Genomic DNA, 19047 nt, shown 5'->3' on the forward strand with positions numbered 1-19047 from the left:
AGTGTTGGTGCTGACCTTTAAAGCCCTAAACGGCCTCGGTCCTGTATACCTGAAGGAGCGTCTCCACCCCCATCATTCAGCCCGGACACTGAGATCCAGCGCCGAGGGCCTTTTGTCGGTTCCCTCACTGCGAGAAGCAAAACTACAGGGAACCAGGCAGAGGGCCTTCTCGGTAGTGGCGCCCGCCCTGTGGAACGCCCTCCCATCACAGGTCAGGGAAATAAACAACTACCTGACATTCAGAAAAAACCTGAAGGCAGCCATTTTTAGGGAAGTTTTTAATGTTTGATATTTTTGTATTTGATTTCTGTTGGAAGCCGCCCAGAGTGGCTGGGGAAATCCAGCCAGATGGGCGGGGTACAAATAATAAATATTATTATTATTATTATTACCATTTCAAGGCAAGGGGAGGAGTAAAAGGTAAAGGTAAAGGGACCCCTGACCATTAGGTCCAGTTGTAGATGACTCTGGGGTTGCGGCGCTCATCTTGCTTTATTGGCTGAGGGAGCCAGTGTACAGCTTCCGGGTCATGTGGCTGGCATGACTAAGCTGCTTCTGGTGAACCAGAGCAGCACACGGAAACTCCGTTTACCTTCCCGCCAGAGTGGTACCTATTTATCTACTTGCACTTTGGCGTGCTTTCGAATGGGAGCTCACCCCGTCGCAGGGATTCGAACCGCCAACCTTCTGATCGAGAAGCCCTAGGCTTTGTGGTTTAACCCACAGCACCACCCGCGTCCCTAAAAGGAGGAGTAATGGTTGGGAAAGCCAACTCCAGCAAAACTTCATTGTGTGCGGAAGTGCTTGTGTATATACCTCAAGGAACCTTTGTATCCTTGGCCAAGATGCTAATCGACATGTGATGCAAACAGCCCTCTGCTCCGAAGCCCAGTTATTGTTCCTGTCTGAATAGTGAGTTCCAGGCCATTTGTAAACTAATGAATTAACTCAAATATAGGCCACGAGCTAAAAATACGTTGGAAGAGAGCCCACTAAAGAAGGTGGATTCCTTTCCATTCCAACAATGCTGTGAACCCAAGAGTTTACAGATAAACTAAACAACACCTACAAAAGGACTAGGGCTTTGGGGTGGCTGGGTTGGTGGGTGGGACACAGGGATGTTTTATTCCAAAGTAAAAAAATAAAAATAAAAAAACTAACTACGGTAACTCCAACCAGCCCTCATAGATGAACCCTGCAAGGCTGGCTTGTGGAAATATTTGCAGCAAACTTGTTTATCCTTTCTGCTGATGATTGCCAAAGTATTTATTGCTGTTGTGCTCCCCCCCTACTTTTTGGAGGGTTTAAATGAGTTTCCAAAAGAGAGAGCAAGCTATGAATTGAGTTGCCCATCTTTTCAAATTTAGATTGCTCCCACAGTATATCACATTTCCACCTTCTGTTCTGAAGGACTAGCAAAGAGGTAAAGATTATTAGAGCTAATCCACATTTCATTCATCCCCCCCTTATTATTTTTACATTTTAGCTACCTTTCTTCCAGTGGCTTTAACCATTACCACAAACCGCGGAGAACCTGTCGACATTCCCTTCATCAGAAAGGTTGTTAAGGAAGAAGATGCGGTTATCTATAAAAATGGTATCTATGCCCCATTTTTTCTGCTTTTATGGTTAACACGTGAGCACCTGTGTTGATAATGACGCAGGGTTCAGGCTATGATCTGAGAAGACTCCTAGGTGGCCTCTTATTAAGGGTTCCTCAGGTGTCATCAGGTGTGGGGAAGGAGCAGGTGAATTGAGTCATCCTGAAAATGATGAATTATGAGTGCCCACCTCACACATCGTAGGCATGTGTTAGAAAGGAGAGGCACTCCTTTGCTGGGGAAGTGTCTGAAATGAGCCCCTTATCTCTCTTGATATCTTGATACCTTGATTGTTTCTAGTTGAATGTGTGAACTTGAAAAGTTTATCTTATGGGAAGTCTTGTGTTTGAGGTATGAGGCACCCTGAAGCCCTTCAGAGGTTCCTCATGCCTCTCCTTTAACCTGGCAAGCCCTTTTCCTCCGTCGATCTTCTCGTCAGTTATGTTTTTATGGGCTCTTCTCTCCACTACAGGTTCTTTCATATCTTCTGTCCTCAGGCACGAAGTCCCAGAAGTGCTAAAAGTGTCCTTGCAGAACGACCAGACTCAAGATTCAGCAGTGTACTCTGTCAGATACATAGGAGGAAGCCACTTCACTTCAGCTTATACTAGGCTGATAGTGAGAAGTAAGATTTGATCTGCTTCTTCTTAAGTTAAAACTGCAGACAGGAACCCTTGGACTTGTGCACAGAGAGGGCCTTCTCGGTAGTGGCGCCTTTCCTGTGGAACGCCCTCCCGTCAGATATCAAGGAAATACTGTAAACAACTATCTGACTTTTAGAAGACATCTGAAGGCAGCCCTGTTTAGGGAAGTTTTTAATGTTTGATGTTTTATCGCTTTATTATTATTATTATTATTATTATTATTATTATTATTATTCTGTTGGGAGCTGCCCAGAGTGGCTGGGGAAACCCAGCCAGATAGGTGGGGTATAAATAAATTATTATTATTATTACACAAAGAGTTGGATCAGGACAATGGATTCAAACTACAAGAAAGAAGATTCCACCTAAACATTAGGAAGAACTTCCTGACAGTAAGAGCTGTTCGGCAGTGGAATTTGCTGCCAAGGAGTGTGGTGGAGTCTCCTTCTTTGGAGGTCTTGAAGTGGAGGCTTGACAGCCATCTGTCAGGAATGCTTTGGTGGTGTTTCCTGCTTGGCAGGGGGTTGGACTGGATGGCCCTTGGGGTCTCTTCCAACTCTAGGATTCTAGGATTCTAGGACTCAGTTGTGCTTAGAGCAGACCCACTGAAATTAACGGGGCTGACATTTAGTTACGTACAAAGTTATGTATTTATTTATTTAATTCAACTTTTTTAATGATTCCTATAATTGATCATTTATTTGAGGTCACATCCATGGAGATTCATTGTATACAGAGATTCCATTGCTTCTAAATCTCCACTGCCGTTGCCACTTTTTCCATGGAGAAAAAGATTTACAAACTCTTGCTACAGCATTTCGTCCAATCCAAATCCCCAGGGTGATTTAGTTAAATACTAGTCAAAACACAGCAAGGAAGAAATGATGAAGCGACAATCTAGAATTTAAAGGGAAAGGGGAAATAAAAGCTAGCATAGCTGATTCTCCAGCTGCTGCTATAGCTTTTGTAATAATGGTAGTAGGTTTCTTAGATGGAGAGCTGGAGGAGTGTAGAACTGGTACGCTCCCGGGTAAGGGAAATCAGGTACAGGTGGATCCGATTTTGCAGCTTGCGTGGCAAAGGAGCAAGTAGAGATGTAAAATTTCTGGAAATTTTGAAACTCAGAAAAAACCCTTGGGGGGGGGGGTTCGGAAAAAACGGAAATTTTCGGGAAAATTGAAAAAAATGCTACATTAGCACTTCTTTTTTCCTTTCCAGATTGAAAGTCATTCTGTTACTTTAGAAACATAAAATATAACTATGGACAATTTTAATGGGCATAAAATTATCACAACTAGCATATTAAAAATATAGTGTATTTTATTATTACAAACATAATTTACTTTTAAAATGATATTTATTTGTATTTGTAACAAATGGAGCAACAATCTCCTGAACTGTTTACTAGTTTATGTGGAAGGGGAAAAAACTCCATAAAATAATTTTTAAAAATCCAGAAGTAACAATTATTCATATTTCCTCTCCACAGTATTTAAAAAACATTCTCATAAAGAGAACTGAAGAAGGAAGTGGCACTAGGTTTCGATGAATGGGCATGAAATTTAACCAGAATCATTTTCTGAGCTGTAATTAAGTATATACTTTCAGTCCCTTTTTGTTGCTCTATATTTTCTTCCAGTGCTTTGAGGCCTGGAAGAGGAACAGAACCAATGCATGCAAAAACAAAACTGAAACCCTTTTCTTTTCTGGTGACAACAGCACCTCCTAAAGGAAGAAATGTATCTTGTTCTTGCATTGGAGAGTTCAGTTTGCAACCTAGGACTTGCTTGTCCTCACAGAAATTAGAATAATCTGTTAGCATACATATTTTTTAGAAATGATTTATAAAATATTTGAACCACTTATCTTAAAATATTTTATTCATCATGTTAAAATAAAACATTCATAATCTATTTTTTATTTTTTTTCCATTTTCCAATTTTTCAGAAAAAAACAAAAAAGGCTTCAGGAAAAAAAATGGAAAAAACCCGGGGGGGGGGTTCCGAATTTTTCTGGGGTTTTTTTCCGGGCCTTCACATCTCAAGGAGCAAGTGATGGTTTGCAGAAAAAAGCTGAAATGTGAAAGTTCTCTTTTCATTTTTACCGAAACTGTGTAGCAGGGGAGGCACAATTAATAGTTAGAATACAACAAGGCCAAGTTTAAATGGACAGGAAAAAACACACTTGCTGGTTTGTTCATTGTTTACGTGTTCTTTCAATTTCTACGCCACCCCCACTAAATAGAACCCAAGTCACACGTGTTTAGGAGAGAAAAAAACAGCTGTGAAAGTTCCAAAGGAAACGTACGTGTTAGGAACTGTTCTTTCCGAATGCTTAATCGATATTTAAAAACAAACAGCAGAACACAACGGGGTTGATCTCTGAACACATCAACACCATAAATTTAAAACACATTTAAAAGCACTCCTAGAAGAGGAGGAACCAGAGCAGCTCATACTTGGGTGGTGCTGTAGAAGCTTTTACAGATGAGACACCTGTTAAAAAAAACCACAAACGCAGAGAGAGCGCAGGATTTGGTTCAGGATCTCAGTCCCTCACTGACTCTTATACTTTTCCACAAAGGGTGTGCATCTCAAAAATGGGGACCCGACTGTAGCTCTCACTGTCCAGAGTGCAAGAACAACGGTATCTGCCATGAAGATACTGGGGAGTGCATTTGCCCCCCTGGGTTCATGGGGAAAACCTGCGAAAAGGGTAAGAGATGTCAAAACATACAAAAATTAAAGCATACGCTGCAGATAAAATCGTCCTTTCTTAAAAGTACAGTGGTACCTCGGTTCTCAAACTTAATCTGTTCCAGAAGTCTGTTCCAAAACCAAAGTGTTCCAAAACCAAGGCACGCTTTCCCATAGAAAGTCATGCAAAATGCATTAATCCGTTGCAGACTTTTAAAAACAACCCCTAAGACAGCAATTTATCATGAATTTTACTATCTATACGAGACCATTGAGCCATAAAATGAAAGCAATAAACAATGTACTGCAGTCACAAATCAATCAATCAATCAGTAGCTGAACCGGGTTCCACACAGTCACAAAAACTGAGCTGCAAAAACGAAAACACATAGCAAAAACAGACAGGCCTCAGTGTAAGACTCAAAATGGAAGTGTAGCATTCAAAATGGAAGCGTGGCACTCAAAACGGAGCACGTTCAGCTTCCGAAAAAAGTTTGCAAACCGGGACACTTCCTTCTGTGTTTGCAGTGTTTGGGTGCCAGGTTGTTTGAGTAACAAGGCGTTTGAGAACCAAGGTACCACAGTACATTTTTTCCCAACAGGCAGAATGTTAACCTTCAGCCGTTCCAAATGGTCCTGACCCTGCTTGACAAAGCGTTCGTTGTAGAAATTACTGAGTTCCACATTTCATCCATGCATTTGCCTGGTTTGTGCATCATGGTAAAGCAGCAGTGAGCTGGTGCATGCTGCTCGGTTGAATCTGCCCCTCTCCTACCTGTGGTGCACACAGTCAGGGCTGGCCCACCCATGAGGCAAGGTGAGGCAAGTGCCTCGGGCGGCAGGGTTCTCGGATCCAGCCTCTGAGGAATGCATTGCCTGCTGCTGTGGCATATGCCTTGACGGCATATGCTTCATTGACGGCCATGGCGGCTCTACAGTGGCCTCTTGACAAATAGGAGGCGCTGCTGGTCTCCTCCCACCATTTTGTACCCAATGTAAATCCTTAGTCCTGCTCTGTTCATGATATAGACAGTGGCGGAGTGAGCCACTCAGTCACCTGGGGCGGCAAACCCGGGGACCCAGGAGCGGCGCATGTGCCACTTGCCCCGCAGCCTGCTCGCAAACTGCACAATGTACTGCGCAAACTGCACAATGCACTGCGCATAGCGGCGGCGCCAGGCAGGACCCGGATGAGCCATGGGGTGGAGCGGCCTCGCTCCATGGCTTGCAAGCAGACCACTGAGCAGGTTTGCGAGCAGGCTGCGGGGCGAGGTCGATCCGCCCCGCGGCCCGTCTGGGGCCCACCAGTGGGGTAGGGAGAGGCCAGCCCAAGTGTCAACCCCCCTCCCCTGGAACCCAGGGCAGCCCCACCCACCCCTCGCTCCACCCCTGGATGTAGATCTTTGTTCCACCCTTGTTCCTGATGTAGATCTCCACTTGCCCTTTCTTCTCTGGTTGGGGAAGGAGGCGGGCACCATTTTGGTGTTCGCCTCAGGTGCCAGAATGTATTGACCTGGCCCTGTGCGCTATGAAGAAACAAGCCATTTAGCCCAGAGATGGAAGGAAGAACAAGTTCCCACCAGAGAGGAATGGCAGACCAAACTGATGGGCTTGGCGGAGATGGCGAAAACGACTGGGAAAATCAGAAACCAGAAAGACCAGCATTTCAATAAAAAAACAGGGGGAATTGATAACTTACCTTGGAGACCACAGTAAACAGTGAAATTCTTTAGCAGGATTTGAATCACAATTGTAGTGTAACAAGAATTTGGGATATATGGGATTCTTAAAAATTGGAGCAGCTTAAAATATGCAGCAGAAAAGGACTAGCGAAGGAACACATAGCGGAGTGGGGGGGGAAGTCCAAACATTCAGACGAATCTGTTTACTTACTTTTTTATTATTCATGATGTTGAATGTAAATTTTAGTTTGTAAAATCAAATAAAAATTATGAGTGCTGGCTTGCCCCACATACCCAGGGCCGTCTTAGGGAGATCGGCCGCCGGGGGCCCCGGCTTACTGCCTCTCCGCTGCCTCCCTCCCGCGCTCGCCGCCCTTCGGGAGGGGGGTGAGCGAGCAGGGAATGAGGGGTGTGGCACTGGAGCGGCGCGGGGCTCTGCGCACCCTTCCAGTGCTCCCGGGACGGGAGGCGAGGGCGGCCGGCTTGCAGCCTGCCCGGGACTGGCATGGGCGGCAGCAGCTGCGCCGCCGGCGTGCAAGCACCCGGCCGACAGCCCGCCCGTGGGGGCAGAGGCGGGTTGGGGAGGGGGGCGCCCAGTATGCCGGTGGGCTCGCAGGGGCGCCCCTGGGGGGGCCGGCACCCTGGCGCGCTGTGCCACTAGCCCCTATGAATGAGACGGCCCTGCACATACCTTCAGGTGAAGAGTCCCTAGTCTTTATTCAAAGCATACCTGGTGTGGCGATGGTGGGGATTTAAACCTTGGACTCCCCTCTGGGTCCCAATATGGATTGAGGATTCCACACCTGCAATTGGGTTTGTGGAGAAGCCACTCTCAGCTTTCTGGAATGGATTCATGCCTAGAGCTAAACCTGCACGTGTGTTTAGGCCAGGGGTCAGCAAACTTTTTCAGCAGGGGGCCGGTCCTCTGTCCCTCAGACCTTGTGGGGGGCCAGACTATATTTTGAAAAATATATATATGAATGAATTCCTATGCCCCACAAATAACCCAGAGATGCATTTTAAATAAATCACACATTCTGCTCATGTAAAAACATGCTGATTCCCGGACTTTCCACGGGCCAGATTTAGAAGGCGATTAGGCAGGATCCGGCCCCCGGGCCTTAGTTTGGGGACCCCTGGTTTAGTCTTTGAGAATACCGGGTACTTGGTCTTTTGTAAGGTTTTCAGTTATCTTTATTAACATATCCCATTTTTGTTATGTTTACAATCCATAAATATATTTAAGGTGTTTGATAGTTTTGCAGTGTCATAGTTTTGCAGTGTTCATCGGTCTGACACTTTTCTTCTCCCGTTTACAGCTTGTGGAGAAAACAAATTTGGCAAGGCTTGCCAAGAGAGCTGTAAAGAAAAGTCAGGCTGCAAATCTTTAATGTTTTGCCTGCCTGACCCATACGGCTGTTCGTGTGCCTCAGGATGGAACGGACTGCAGTGTGATGAAGGTAAAATCATATACACACTTTTACACTGGTGATATGTGAAGGTGTTGCTGGGGAGGGGGCAGTGGGAGGGACAAAAAGTCACTTAAAAGCAGACTGTCGGCCAGATTGCTAGGTTTGTTTGTTTTTTAATCCACTCCCTATTCATTCGTATAAATTATTTGTATTCATCTACTGCAGTAGTTGCGGGTGGCGCTGTGGTCTAAACCACAGAGCCTAGGGCTTGCCGATCAGAAGGTTGGTGGTTCGAATCCCCGCGATGGGGTGAGCTCCCGTTGCTCGGTCCCAGCTCCTGCCCACCTAGCAGTTTGAAAGCACGTTAAAGTGCAAGTAGATAAATAGGTACCACTCCGGCGGGAAGGTAAATGGCGTTTCCATGCACTGCTCTGGTTCGCCAGAAGCGGCTTTGTCATGCTGGCCACATGACCCGGAAGCTGTTCGCTGGCTCCCTCAGCCAGTAAAGGGAGATGAGCGCCACAACTCCAGAGTTGTCCGTGACTGGACCTAACGGTCAGGTGTCCCTTTACCTTACTGCAGTATTATCTAAACAGTGTTGAGCGATTTGAGCAAGCATCTTGGATGAAACTCGCATGAGTGCTTTTACAAATGTAAAGCAGCCTTCTTCACATGCACAGTTGAGTTGCCATATCGGTGGACTGGGTTGTAAGAAGGGTTTGGCATGGGTGCTTGCAAGGGCAAGGTGCAAATCTTATAGTTGCTCAAAGAGCGGTAGCCTACAAGCCCACATTTGCAAGAGCACTGTAAGAAAGACACTTTACTCCAGCTGAGACACACAGAAATAATGTAAAGCTAAAGGACTGATCACCGAAGAATTGATGCTTTTGAATTATGGTGCTGGAGGAAACTCTTGAGAGTCCCATGGACTGCAAAAAGATCAAAGTCATCCATCCTTAAAGAAATCCGCCCTGAGTGCTCACTGGAAGGACAGATCCTGAAGCTGAGGCTCCAGTACTTTGGCCACCTCATAAGAAGAGAAGACTCCCTAGAAAAGACCCTGGTGTTGGGAAAGATGGAGAGCACAAGGAGAAGGGGACGACAGAGGATGAGATGTTTGGACAGTGTTCTCGAAGCGACTAACCTGAGTTTGGCCAAACTGCAGGAGGCAGTGAAAGATAGGTGTGCGTGGCGTGCTCCGGTCCATGGGGTCACGAAGAGTCGGACACGACTGAACAACAACAAAAGGACCCCGGACGGTTAAGTCTAGTTGACTATGGGGTTGTGGCACTCATCTCGCTTTCAGGCCGAGGGAGCAGACCTTTCTCCACAGACAGCTTTCTGAGTCATGTGGCTAGCAGGACTAAACTGCTTCTGGTGCAACAGGACACTGTGACGGAAGCCAGAGCACACAGTAACGCCATTTACCTTCCCGTCAAAGTAGTACCTATTTATCTACTTGCACTGGCGTGCTTTCAAACTGCTAGGTTGGCAGGAGCTGGGACAGAGCAAAGGGAGCTCATCCCGTCGCTGGGATTCGAACCGCCGACCTTATGATCAGCAAGCCCAAGAGGCTCAGTGGTTTAGACCAGAGCGCCACCCACATCCCCAGTACACACAGAAATGCTCAAAGTAGATAACTCTAACAAGCTGACGCGTGAAATCCAGAATGATCCTTGTATCTGATGCCACACAGTTAACTCTTATCCCCCTGTGTGTTTTTGCAGATTGTAAGCCCGGTTTTTATGGGCCCGATTGCAAAGTGAAGTGCAACGGCTGCAGCAACCGGGGGACGTGCGACAGCTTTAAGGGCTGCATCTGCCATGTGGGTTGGCACGGTCTGGAATGTGAAAAAGAAGGTAAAGCAAAGGTAACACTGTAGTGCAACAAAAGTATTTTGTGCTTCGTACGAAGGTTGTTGTTGTAGCGTGGGGACAGTGATTGAGCAAGTGATTTCAGCTCTCTGACATAGCAGGCAGGAGACAGCTTCTTCATGTAACACTCTTTATTCAGGCAAACAAGACTGGGGAACTGAGGAGAGGGAAGCTACATTTATAGGGACAGAAGACTGGCTAGAAAGGATACATTTTGGAGGGAACAATCACAAAGCTGCCTTTTGGTGGAAATCAATAAGACTGAGGATTCAAATGCAGCAACTTGAATGAACCAATAGTAGCTGTTCCTTCTGGAACAGGAAGGCAGTTACTTTCCCCTAATGTGAATACCGACAATAGTAATACAGATATGATAACCCTTGAATCAATGCACAACAGTTGTTACATCTCTCTTTTTTGCCAAGACTCGCTTGCCGTAGCTCAGCGGCAGAGCGCATGCTAATAGCATACAGCATTTCTCTGATGAAAATAGGGACTTAATAATAATAATAATAATAATTTTTATTATTTATACTCCACCCACCCAACTGGGTTTCCCCAGCCACTCTGGACAGCTTCCAACGTATATAAAAACATAATAAAACATTTTTTAAAAAAATCTTCCCTAGTATACAGGATTGCCTTCAGATGTCTTCTAAAGGTTGTATTTCTTTGGCTCGGGGGTCGCATAACTCCATGCCCTCCAACATTTCTCTGATGAAAATAGGGACGTCCTAAGGAAAAGTAAAGGGACCCAGGTGGCGCTGTGGGTTAAACCACAGAGTCTAGGGCTTGCTGATCAGAAGGTCGGTGGTTCGAATCCCTGCGCTGGGGTGAGCTCCTGTTGCTCGGTCCCAGCTCCTGCCCACCTAGCAGTTCGAAAGCACGTCAAAGTGCAAGTAGATAAATAGGGACCGCTCTGGCGGGAAGGTAAACGGCGTTTCCGTGCGCTGCTCTGGTTTCGCCAGAAGCGGCTTTGTCATGCTGGCCACATGACCCGGAAGCTGTCTGCGGACAAACGCCGGCTCCCTCGGCCTATAGAGCGAGATGAGTGCCGCAACCCCAGAGTCGGACACGACTGGACCTGATGGTCAGGGGTCCCTTTACCTTTACCTTTAAGGAAAAGTAGGATACTCTGAGATCAAATCAGAAACTTGGATGGCTTCTGTAAATCTGGGGCTGCCCCTGGAAAATAGGGACACTTGGAGGGTATGCTATCATAAATTGATTAATCCAATTAAACCTATTAACCCCGGTTTCTTAGCTTCCTGGTTACAAACAGGATAGTGTGTTGTTGTTTTTCCAAACTGAGCCAGGGATACCGGGCCAGACCCCTTCTATCTCTGGCGAGAATGAACAGCCTACATAGCATGCTGTAAATTCTTTTATCTCCCTCACACACAGGTGCAGCAGATGAATCACCCGAGATAAAGAACTTGCCTGGTGCTGTGGAACTCAATGCCGGTTCGGAGTTCAAATCTAGCTGCATAGCTACCGGCAAGCCACTTCCTACAAAAGAAGAAATTAAACTGATTAAAAAAGATGGGACGGTCCTTAAGGTAAGTTGCTGATTGGTTCCCTCTTTTTGAGTGTGCAGGAGCTGTATTATTATTATTATTATTATTATTATTATTATTATTATTATTATTATTTGTTTTGGCAAATGGCACTTCCCACCTTCCCCAATAAATATAGGATAAAACCCACTTGAACAGCCTCAAAATTCACCTAAATGAAATTTCTAGGTGAATTTTTGGAGTAACCTGCTTGGTCAAAATATCTAAGGAATGTCAAGGAAGGCAGGAAAAAGAGGTTTCAGTCAGTCTAGTGAACTGTTATGGATGAGGTCTGTACACATTTAATTTAAATAATTTGTTTCTATTGTTTGCTCTTTTAGCCTACCCAAGTGGCAAATAGAAACCAGTCAGAAGCTATGGAAGCCACATTTCATGTTGAAAAAGTGCAGCCTTCTGATTCTGGAACGTGGGTCTACATTGTTGAAACAGTAGCAGGCATGGTGGAACAACCTTTCCAAGTCACAGTTAAAGGTAACGGATAACCGTCTGAGTTCAGACTTGACTACACCAAAATATCTCACCTAAATCAGTGCGGCCTAAGTGCGCACTTAAATGATATTGATTGCAATAAAATGGTAAAGGATGCCTGACAGTTAAGTGCAGTCGCAAATGACTCTGGGGTTGCGGCGCTCATCTCGCTTTACTGACCGAGGGAGCCGGCATTTGTCCGCAGACAGTTTTTCCAGGTCATGTGGCCAGCATGACAAAGCCACTTCTGGTGAAACCAGAGCAGCGCACGAAAACGCCGTTTACCTTCCCACTGGAGCGGTACCTATTTATCTACTTGCACTTTGACGTGTTTTCGAACTGCTAGGTTGGCAGGAGCAGGGAATGAGCAACGGGAGCTCACCCCATCGCAGGGATTCGAACCGCCGACCTTCCGATCGGCAAGCCCTAGGCTCTGTGGTTTAGACCACAGCGCCACCCGCGTCCCATCATTGATTGCAATAGGCACGCATTAATTAATGGAATGGTAAATCTTTGTTGATACTCAACGGTGATGCACCCTTAAGAGTCAGTTGTAGTTCCTCTGAGTGCAAGTCATGCGTTTTGTTGAAATGTTGATTTGAAGTAGAAAATGCCCTCAAAGAGGAGGAAGGAAATTTCCCCGGAATCCAGTCTGGTAAACACTATATGACTTCGGTGCTTGGTTTCCCATACTAATGAGAATGCCCAGAAGCAGTGGCCTCTGGAAATCATTTCAGTTGTCATGGAAACCAAAGAACTGAGAAAGCAGTCAGCTAAATCTGACAGATGTAAATGTCCACAGATCTTAAAGGCCCTTTGAGTCTTGCCTGCATGACAGGAGGACAAAATGAGTCACTGGCAACGAAGATCAACAACAGTCACCCAAAGTTGACTTGAGTACAGTTTTGAGTTAGAGAAGAACAGTAGCTTTTGACGGAACGACACGGAGAGGATTGCTGTCAGGGAGTCCCATCAACTGTATGGAGACTTGATTTTGTTTGGAAATTAAAACGGAATGAGTATGAGAAAGGGAATGGGGAGACAGAGGGAGGAGAACCTTGCCTGAAAAGAAGGATGGGCAACCAAATCGACCACGATGGCCGATGGGAAGTAAATGACTCGGTTTCTTAGCTGTGGTGGCATTAGTCACGTGACCGAAATCGGGCACACCCTAAAATGCATCACCAAACCTGGTGCTTGAAACCAGAGAGATCTCTTACTCGTGGTGGCTGGTGTCTGTTGCGTGTAAGGCAGGAGGTCAACAGTAGGTGGAGACAGAGCCAAAAAGAGGCAGAGCCAACTATAGGCCAGTCTCCACTGCTCTCTAACGTCACCCGTTTCAAGAGCTGTTTCATAACAATGGAAACAATGCCTTATGAGGAATGGCTTAGGGAGCTGGGTATGTTTAGCCTGGAGAAGAGAAGGTTAAGGGGTGATATGATAGCCATGTTCAAATATATAAAAGGATGTCATATGGAGGAGGGAGAAAGGTTGTTTTCCGCAATGGATTCAAACTACAAGAAAGAAGATTCCACCTAAACATTAGGAAGAACTTCCTGACAGTGAGAGCTGTTCAGCAGTGGAATTTGCTGCCAAGGAGTGTGGTGGAGTCTCCTTCTTTGGAGGTCTTTAAGCGGAGTCTTGACAGCCATCTGTCAGGAATGCTTTGATGGTGTTTCCTGCTTGGCAGGGGGTTGGACTGGATGGCCCTTGTGGTCTCTTCCAACTCTGTGATTCTATGATTCTAAGTTACCGTTTCTGGTGGGGAAACTAATCACTCTGTCTTGCAATGTATGAATAACAGGCTTCTGTAGATTCCATACTAGGGGCTCACATTCTGAAAGGATGTATCAGGACAAACTGACCTGAGAATTACCCCCTCCAAGGCAGAGCAACAGGATAAATATAATAACCGTATTGATCCATTGCATGCCTCCTGATAATTCAGGAGACAAAAAGAAACTTCATTACTATTTTTGTTGTTGTTACAGGTAGGTAGCCGTGTTGGTCTGCCATAGTCAAAACAAAATATAAAATCAAAAAATCCTTCCAGTAGCACCTTAGAGACCAACTAAGTTTGTTCTTGGTATGAGCTTTCGTGTGCATGCACACTTCTTCAGATACACTGAAACAGAAGTCACCAGACCCTTATATATAGTGAGAGAGTGGGGAGGGGTATTACTCAAAAGGGTGGTGGGAATGGGTGATTGGCTGATAGGTGTGGGAAACCTGCTGACGACTGTTAACGACTGCAATTAGTCTTAACGGAAAAGCAAGGGGTGAGATGGCTAAAGATAGCTTTGTCATGTATAATGAGATAAGAATCCAATGTCTTTGTTCTGTATAATGAGATAAGAATCCAATTTTTGTTGTTGTTTAAACAATTTGTCTTCTTGACCAGTTCTTCCCATGCCTCAAAAAGCTCCAACACTGGTACAAAGAGGACATAATTTTCTCGTCATTGATACAAATGCTGATATATATAGCGGGGATGGGCCGATTGTATCAACGCAGCTTCTCTACAAAACCGCCAAATTTCAGTGGAAGTCATTGGAAGGTAAGAGTTTGTTGCAAGAGTTTCTGTTTCTGTATATAGGCAGCATTTAGGTGCTACGGTACCATTGTTTTATTTCCCCCAAACAATCTGGACGCTTTGGTCAGTAGCTTCTGGTCATCATTGTTGCCTGCTACTTTCAGGATCCTGTCTTCAGCCACCAGTTGTGGGGGAACCAAAACTGGAAAAGGGGTTCCTGTTTGTGGGCTTTGCATGAGCATCTGGTTGACCACTGTGGAAGACAAGACACTGATCCATCAAAGTTCTTCTTATAGTTCCATGAAGGAGAATTTTAGCAGAGGTTCTTCAGCCCCTCACCAACCTACAATTCCCATGATTCTTCAGGGAAAGCCATGGCAGGGGTCTACCACTGATACGGGCTTTGCAGTATAAAAATGCTGATGCAGCTAACCCCGGTTCGATTTCTTTGGGTGGTGGGCCGATGGTTAGCATCACACATCGGTACACTGTTTGTGTTTAGCAGAGTGCTCACAGTTGGTGTGCCACCTTGCCCCCATGATTAAGGTTGCGTTGGTGCCGTGCCACATGACCCTGCTGTGTGCGCACACCTTGCAGCATGCGTGCATGACGTCAGCACGTCCCATGCACCTCAGTAAACATCATGCAACCTTTGAGCAAAAGAAGTACCGGTATGTTTGTTTACAACTCGTATCTTCCCTTATCACTTAGCAGTGCGTGTAATTCAGTTGTTGCTGTTTCTCCTTTCAAATGCAGTCACTGAAAGGATCTGGAAGTTAAGCGATTTGGAACCCAAAACAGAATATTCCTTCTGTGTCCGGCTGACTCGCAGAGGAGAAAAGGGCGTGGGGCATCCTGGGCCAGAGGCCAGTTTCACTACGGCTGCTGTTGGTATGCGGATCTTCGGACCTTTTTCATAAAGGGGATGCTCACTTTCTTACAACTGCCTTACTACCTGTGGCTACATTGTGCGCATGTACAGTGGTACCTTGGTTCCCAAACGGCTTAGTTGTCGAACAAATTGGCTTCCGAATTCCGCAAACCCGGAAGTGAACCTGTAGCCCTGCAGATGTTGCTCCAACTCCCAGCAGCCCCAGCCAAAGGCCTGTCTTGTCCTGCATTCTGTTCATACAGAGGCCAACCAAATGCTTATACAACATGAGCCCTGAACAAGGCTGTTATAGGTAGTCACCACAGGTATCCTGATCCTCCCGGAGCCATTAATGGCCTCATCCTGCTTTTCCCCCAACCTCTGGCTGGGCTGATTGGAGCTGGAGGCCAATGACATGAGGAGGGCCACAGGTTCCCCTGCCTGAGAAGGATTAGACAAATTAACGGATGATGATGATGATGGTGATGATGATGATGATTATTAATACCCCGCCCATCTGGCTGGGTTTCCCAGCCACTCTGGGTAGCTCCCAACAGAATATTAAAAACACAATAAAACATCAAACATTAAAAACTTCCCTAAACAGGGCTGCCTTTAGATGTCTTCTAAAAGTCAGGTAGTTGTTTATTTCCTTGACATCTGGTGGGAGGGCATTCCACAGGGTGGGTGCCACTACTGAGAAGGCCCTCTGCCTGGTTCCCTGTAGCTTCACTTCTCGCAGGGAGGGAACCACCAGAAGGCCCTCGGAGCTGGACCTCAGTGTCCGGGCAGAACGATGGGGGTGGAGACGCTCCTTCAGGTACACTAGCCCGAGGCCGGGTACTGGAGGGTAGTGGTGGTTATCTTAAATAAAAATAAATATCCATGATAGCTCAATGGCCTCTCAGAGGCAAAATACATCTGGAGGCTAAATATTAGGGACACAGAGGAGGCCCTCCACACCTTGCTACTGTGCTTTCTGAAAACCCCTTTGTGGCCATAGTGGGGAACAAGATGGCGGACCACAAAGGACTCTTGGCAGGTTCTTCTTTTGCTCTGAGGGGTTCCAAAGGCATTAACATTCCTTCTCATGACTCTCCAAAGGCCTCCCTCCGCCAAGGGGCCTCTCCCTCGTTCCTAAAGGCACGACAGCGCTGACCTTGTCTTGGCAGCCGGTGGGCCAGCAGGTGGGAGAGGACGTCCACCTCGAAGTGGAATGGAAGAGCGTGGGTGATAAGAACGGGGGTGTCACCATGACCCATCGGCTGTGGGGAAACGAGTCCGCCTTGGTCATTGACAGTCTAGAGCCCAGGCACCACTACAAGTGCCGTGTCCGCGTGAACAGCAAGTCCGAAGGAGAATGGAGCGACTATCTGGACGCGTGGACCTTCAGTGACCGTAAGTTAAGGGAGAGTCTAAGAAGCCCACTTTGGATGACCTAGCAGGCCTCATTTGTAATTTGTACTGCTTAGTCCATGCTTGCCTCTGGTCCTGCTCACAACTTTGGCTCAGAAGGGAATGTGGCCTTTGATCAGGAAAAGGTTCCCTACCGTGGTGTAAGATGCAGCTCAGGGGGCTGTAGATCAGTGTTTTTCAACCTTTTTTGGGCAAAGGCACACTTGTTTCATGAAAAAAATCACGAGGCACACCACCATTAGAAAATGTTAAAAAAATTAACTCTGTGCCTATATTGACTATATATAAAGTAATTTTCCCATAGCACACCAGGCAACATCTCACGGCACACTAGTGTGCCGCGGAACAGTGGTTGAAAAACACTGCTGTAGATGAAGCAGTGAGTCAACAGAAATGGCAGAACAAACCCTCCAAAAATAAAAATTAAAATATTGTTCAAGCTAGGGCTCACAGTATTGTAACAGGCTGAAATCAGGGGCACCAACTATAGGGGGCAGAAGGGGCTTCACCCCCCTTAATATTTGTGGGCAGGGGGCTGAGCCTCCCCAATATTGAGGGGGGCGCACCCCACCCCCCACTGCGGGGGAAGTGCTCATGCACCGGCCAGGGGTGGGACGCTCAGAGGGGTGTATGACGTCGTGTGTATGGTGTCACACGACTCCGGGCCCCCTCAATGTGGGGGGCAAGTCAGCACCCCTGGCTGCAATCCTACACACACTTCCTGAGAAGTAAGTCCCACTTATAACTCTGGTACAGTGGTACCTCGGTTCTTGAACGCCTCCGTTGACAAACGTTTCGGAACCCGAACGCCGAAAACCCGGAAGTAAACGCTTCCATTTCCGTACGTGCCTTGGAAGTTGAACGGCTTCCGCTGCGTGTTTTTCGATTTTCTCAACTGCATTTGCAGACCGCCCTTTGCGCCTCGGTTTTCGAATGTTTCGGAACTCGAACGGTCTTCCGGTATGGATTACGTTCAAGAACCGAGGTGCCACTGTATACAATTGCACTGTTATGCTAACTATTTTATTTGTTGTTGCCAAGTTTTAAACACACAAGACCATCCTGTCCGGCTCAAACCCTGATTCACTGCGAGTGATGAAATCAACTCCACGTAACTTTTCGTCGCGGGTGCGCAGAGTGATGCAAAACGGAAGCTAATACGTTTGTTTCTTTGCTAGAACGTCCCCCTGCACCTGATAACTTCACAATTATAAACGTCACCGACTCCTCGGCTGTCATCTCTTGGTCGACTGCAGTAGGACATTCCATCTCCTCCATCATCCTCAGCTACAAAGGCCGTGGCAAGACAGAGCACAACCACATCGATGTCACCATTAAAAACACGACCGTTACCCAGTACCACCTCAAGGGTCTTGAACCAAACACTGAATATGTGGTTCAGATAAGGGCACAGAACAACGTTGGACCAAGCGATAATCTTTCGGCTGAACTGAAAACCCTCCCAGAAATGAAAGGTTAGTTTTAGCAGAGATCAGAGCATCTCATGTACCAAGCAAGTTTGTTGTTGTTGTTGTTCAGTCATTCAGTCGTGTTCGACTCTTCATGACCCCATGGACCAGAGCACACTAGGCACGCCTATCCTTCACTGCCTCCCGCAGTTTGGCCAAACTCATGCCAGTCACTTCGAGAACACTGTCCAACCATCTCATCCTCTGTCGTCCCCTTCTCCTTGTGCCCTCCATCTTTCCCAACATCAGGGTCTTTTCCAGGGAGTCTTCTCTTCTCATGAGGTGGCCAAAGTACTGGAGCCTCAACTTCAGGATCTGTCCTTCTAGTGAGCACTCAGGGCCGATTTCCTTGAGAATGGATAGGTTTGAGCAAGTTTACGCATGTTTATTCCAAATGAATTGAGTCCCAGCAAAAGCTGCAAAATGCATGCTGTGTGGTTGATAGGATTTCCATGATGATGCTATAACTGTTGTTGCTTTGCCATGTGTGTGTAAGTGGCTTATGTATAATTTGTGTGCATGTGACTTATGTATAATTAGGAAATTATAGGTCCTAATTTCCCACGAGAAGAACTTCACTCATGAGAACGGAGGGAAACTTCTCCGCAGAGCTTTTATAAAACTTTGCTTTCCGTGGTCTGCGGTTATGCTCTCAGTACCAATCCTTTCTAGAGCTGGCAATTGGAAATAGAATATTGTGAGTCAAGGTCCCACCACACCACCCCCGCTTTGTGATGAAATAAGACACATGGACACAAGTATTTTAGGTTAATGGGCTAAAAAAAGGCCACAACATTATTGGTT

At 46.3% G+C, this 19047-nt stretch overlaps 1 protein-coding gene across 1 annotated transcript in view; it reads left to right on the forward strand.

Annotated features, from left to right (window-relative positions):
* TEK (TEK receptor tyrosine kinase) overlaps nucleotides 1-19047 on the forward strand; it is a 54383-nt gene that overhangs the window by 17151 nt on the left and 18185 nt on the right. Inside the window, exons 3-13 of the mRNA XM_033173312.1 lie at nucleotides 1487-1597; nucleotides 2074-2226; nucleotides 4829-4960; nucleotides 7943-8083; nucleotides 9763-9894; nucleotides 11314-11468; nucleotides 11807-11957; nucleotides 14356-14511; nucleotides 15244-15378; nucleotides 16463-16756; nucleotides 17953-18249. Coding sequence (XP_033029203.1) covers nucleotides 1487-1597; nucleotides 2074-2226; nucleotides 4829-4960; nucleotides 7943-8083; nucleotides 9763-9894; nucleotides 11314-11468; nucleotides 11807-11957; nucleotides 14356-14511; nucleotides 15244-15378; nucleotides 16463-16756; nucleotides 17953-18249 — 1857 coding nt within the window. The remainder of the gene's footprint in view (nucleotides 1-1486; nucleotides 1598-2073; nucleotides 2227-4828; nucleotides 4961-7942; nucleotides 8084-9762; nucleotides 9895-11313; nucleotides 11469-11806; nucleotides 11958-14355; nucleotides 14512-15243; nucleotides 15379-16462; nucleotides 16757-17952; nucleotides 18250-19047) is intronic.

Source organism: Lacerta agilis, chromosome 16 (genome assembly GCF_009819535.1).
Source record: "Lacerta agilis isolate rLacAgi1 chromosome 16, rLacAgi1.pri, whole genome shotgun sequence".
NCBI classification, from domain to species: Eukaryota; Metazoa; Chordata; class Lepidosauria; order Squamata; family Lacertidae; genus Lacerta; species Lacerta agilis.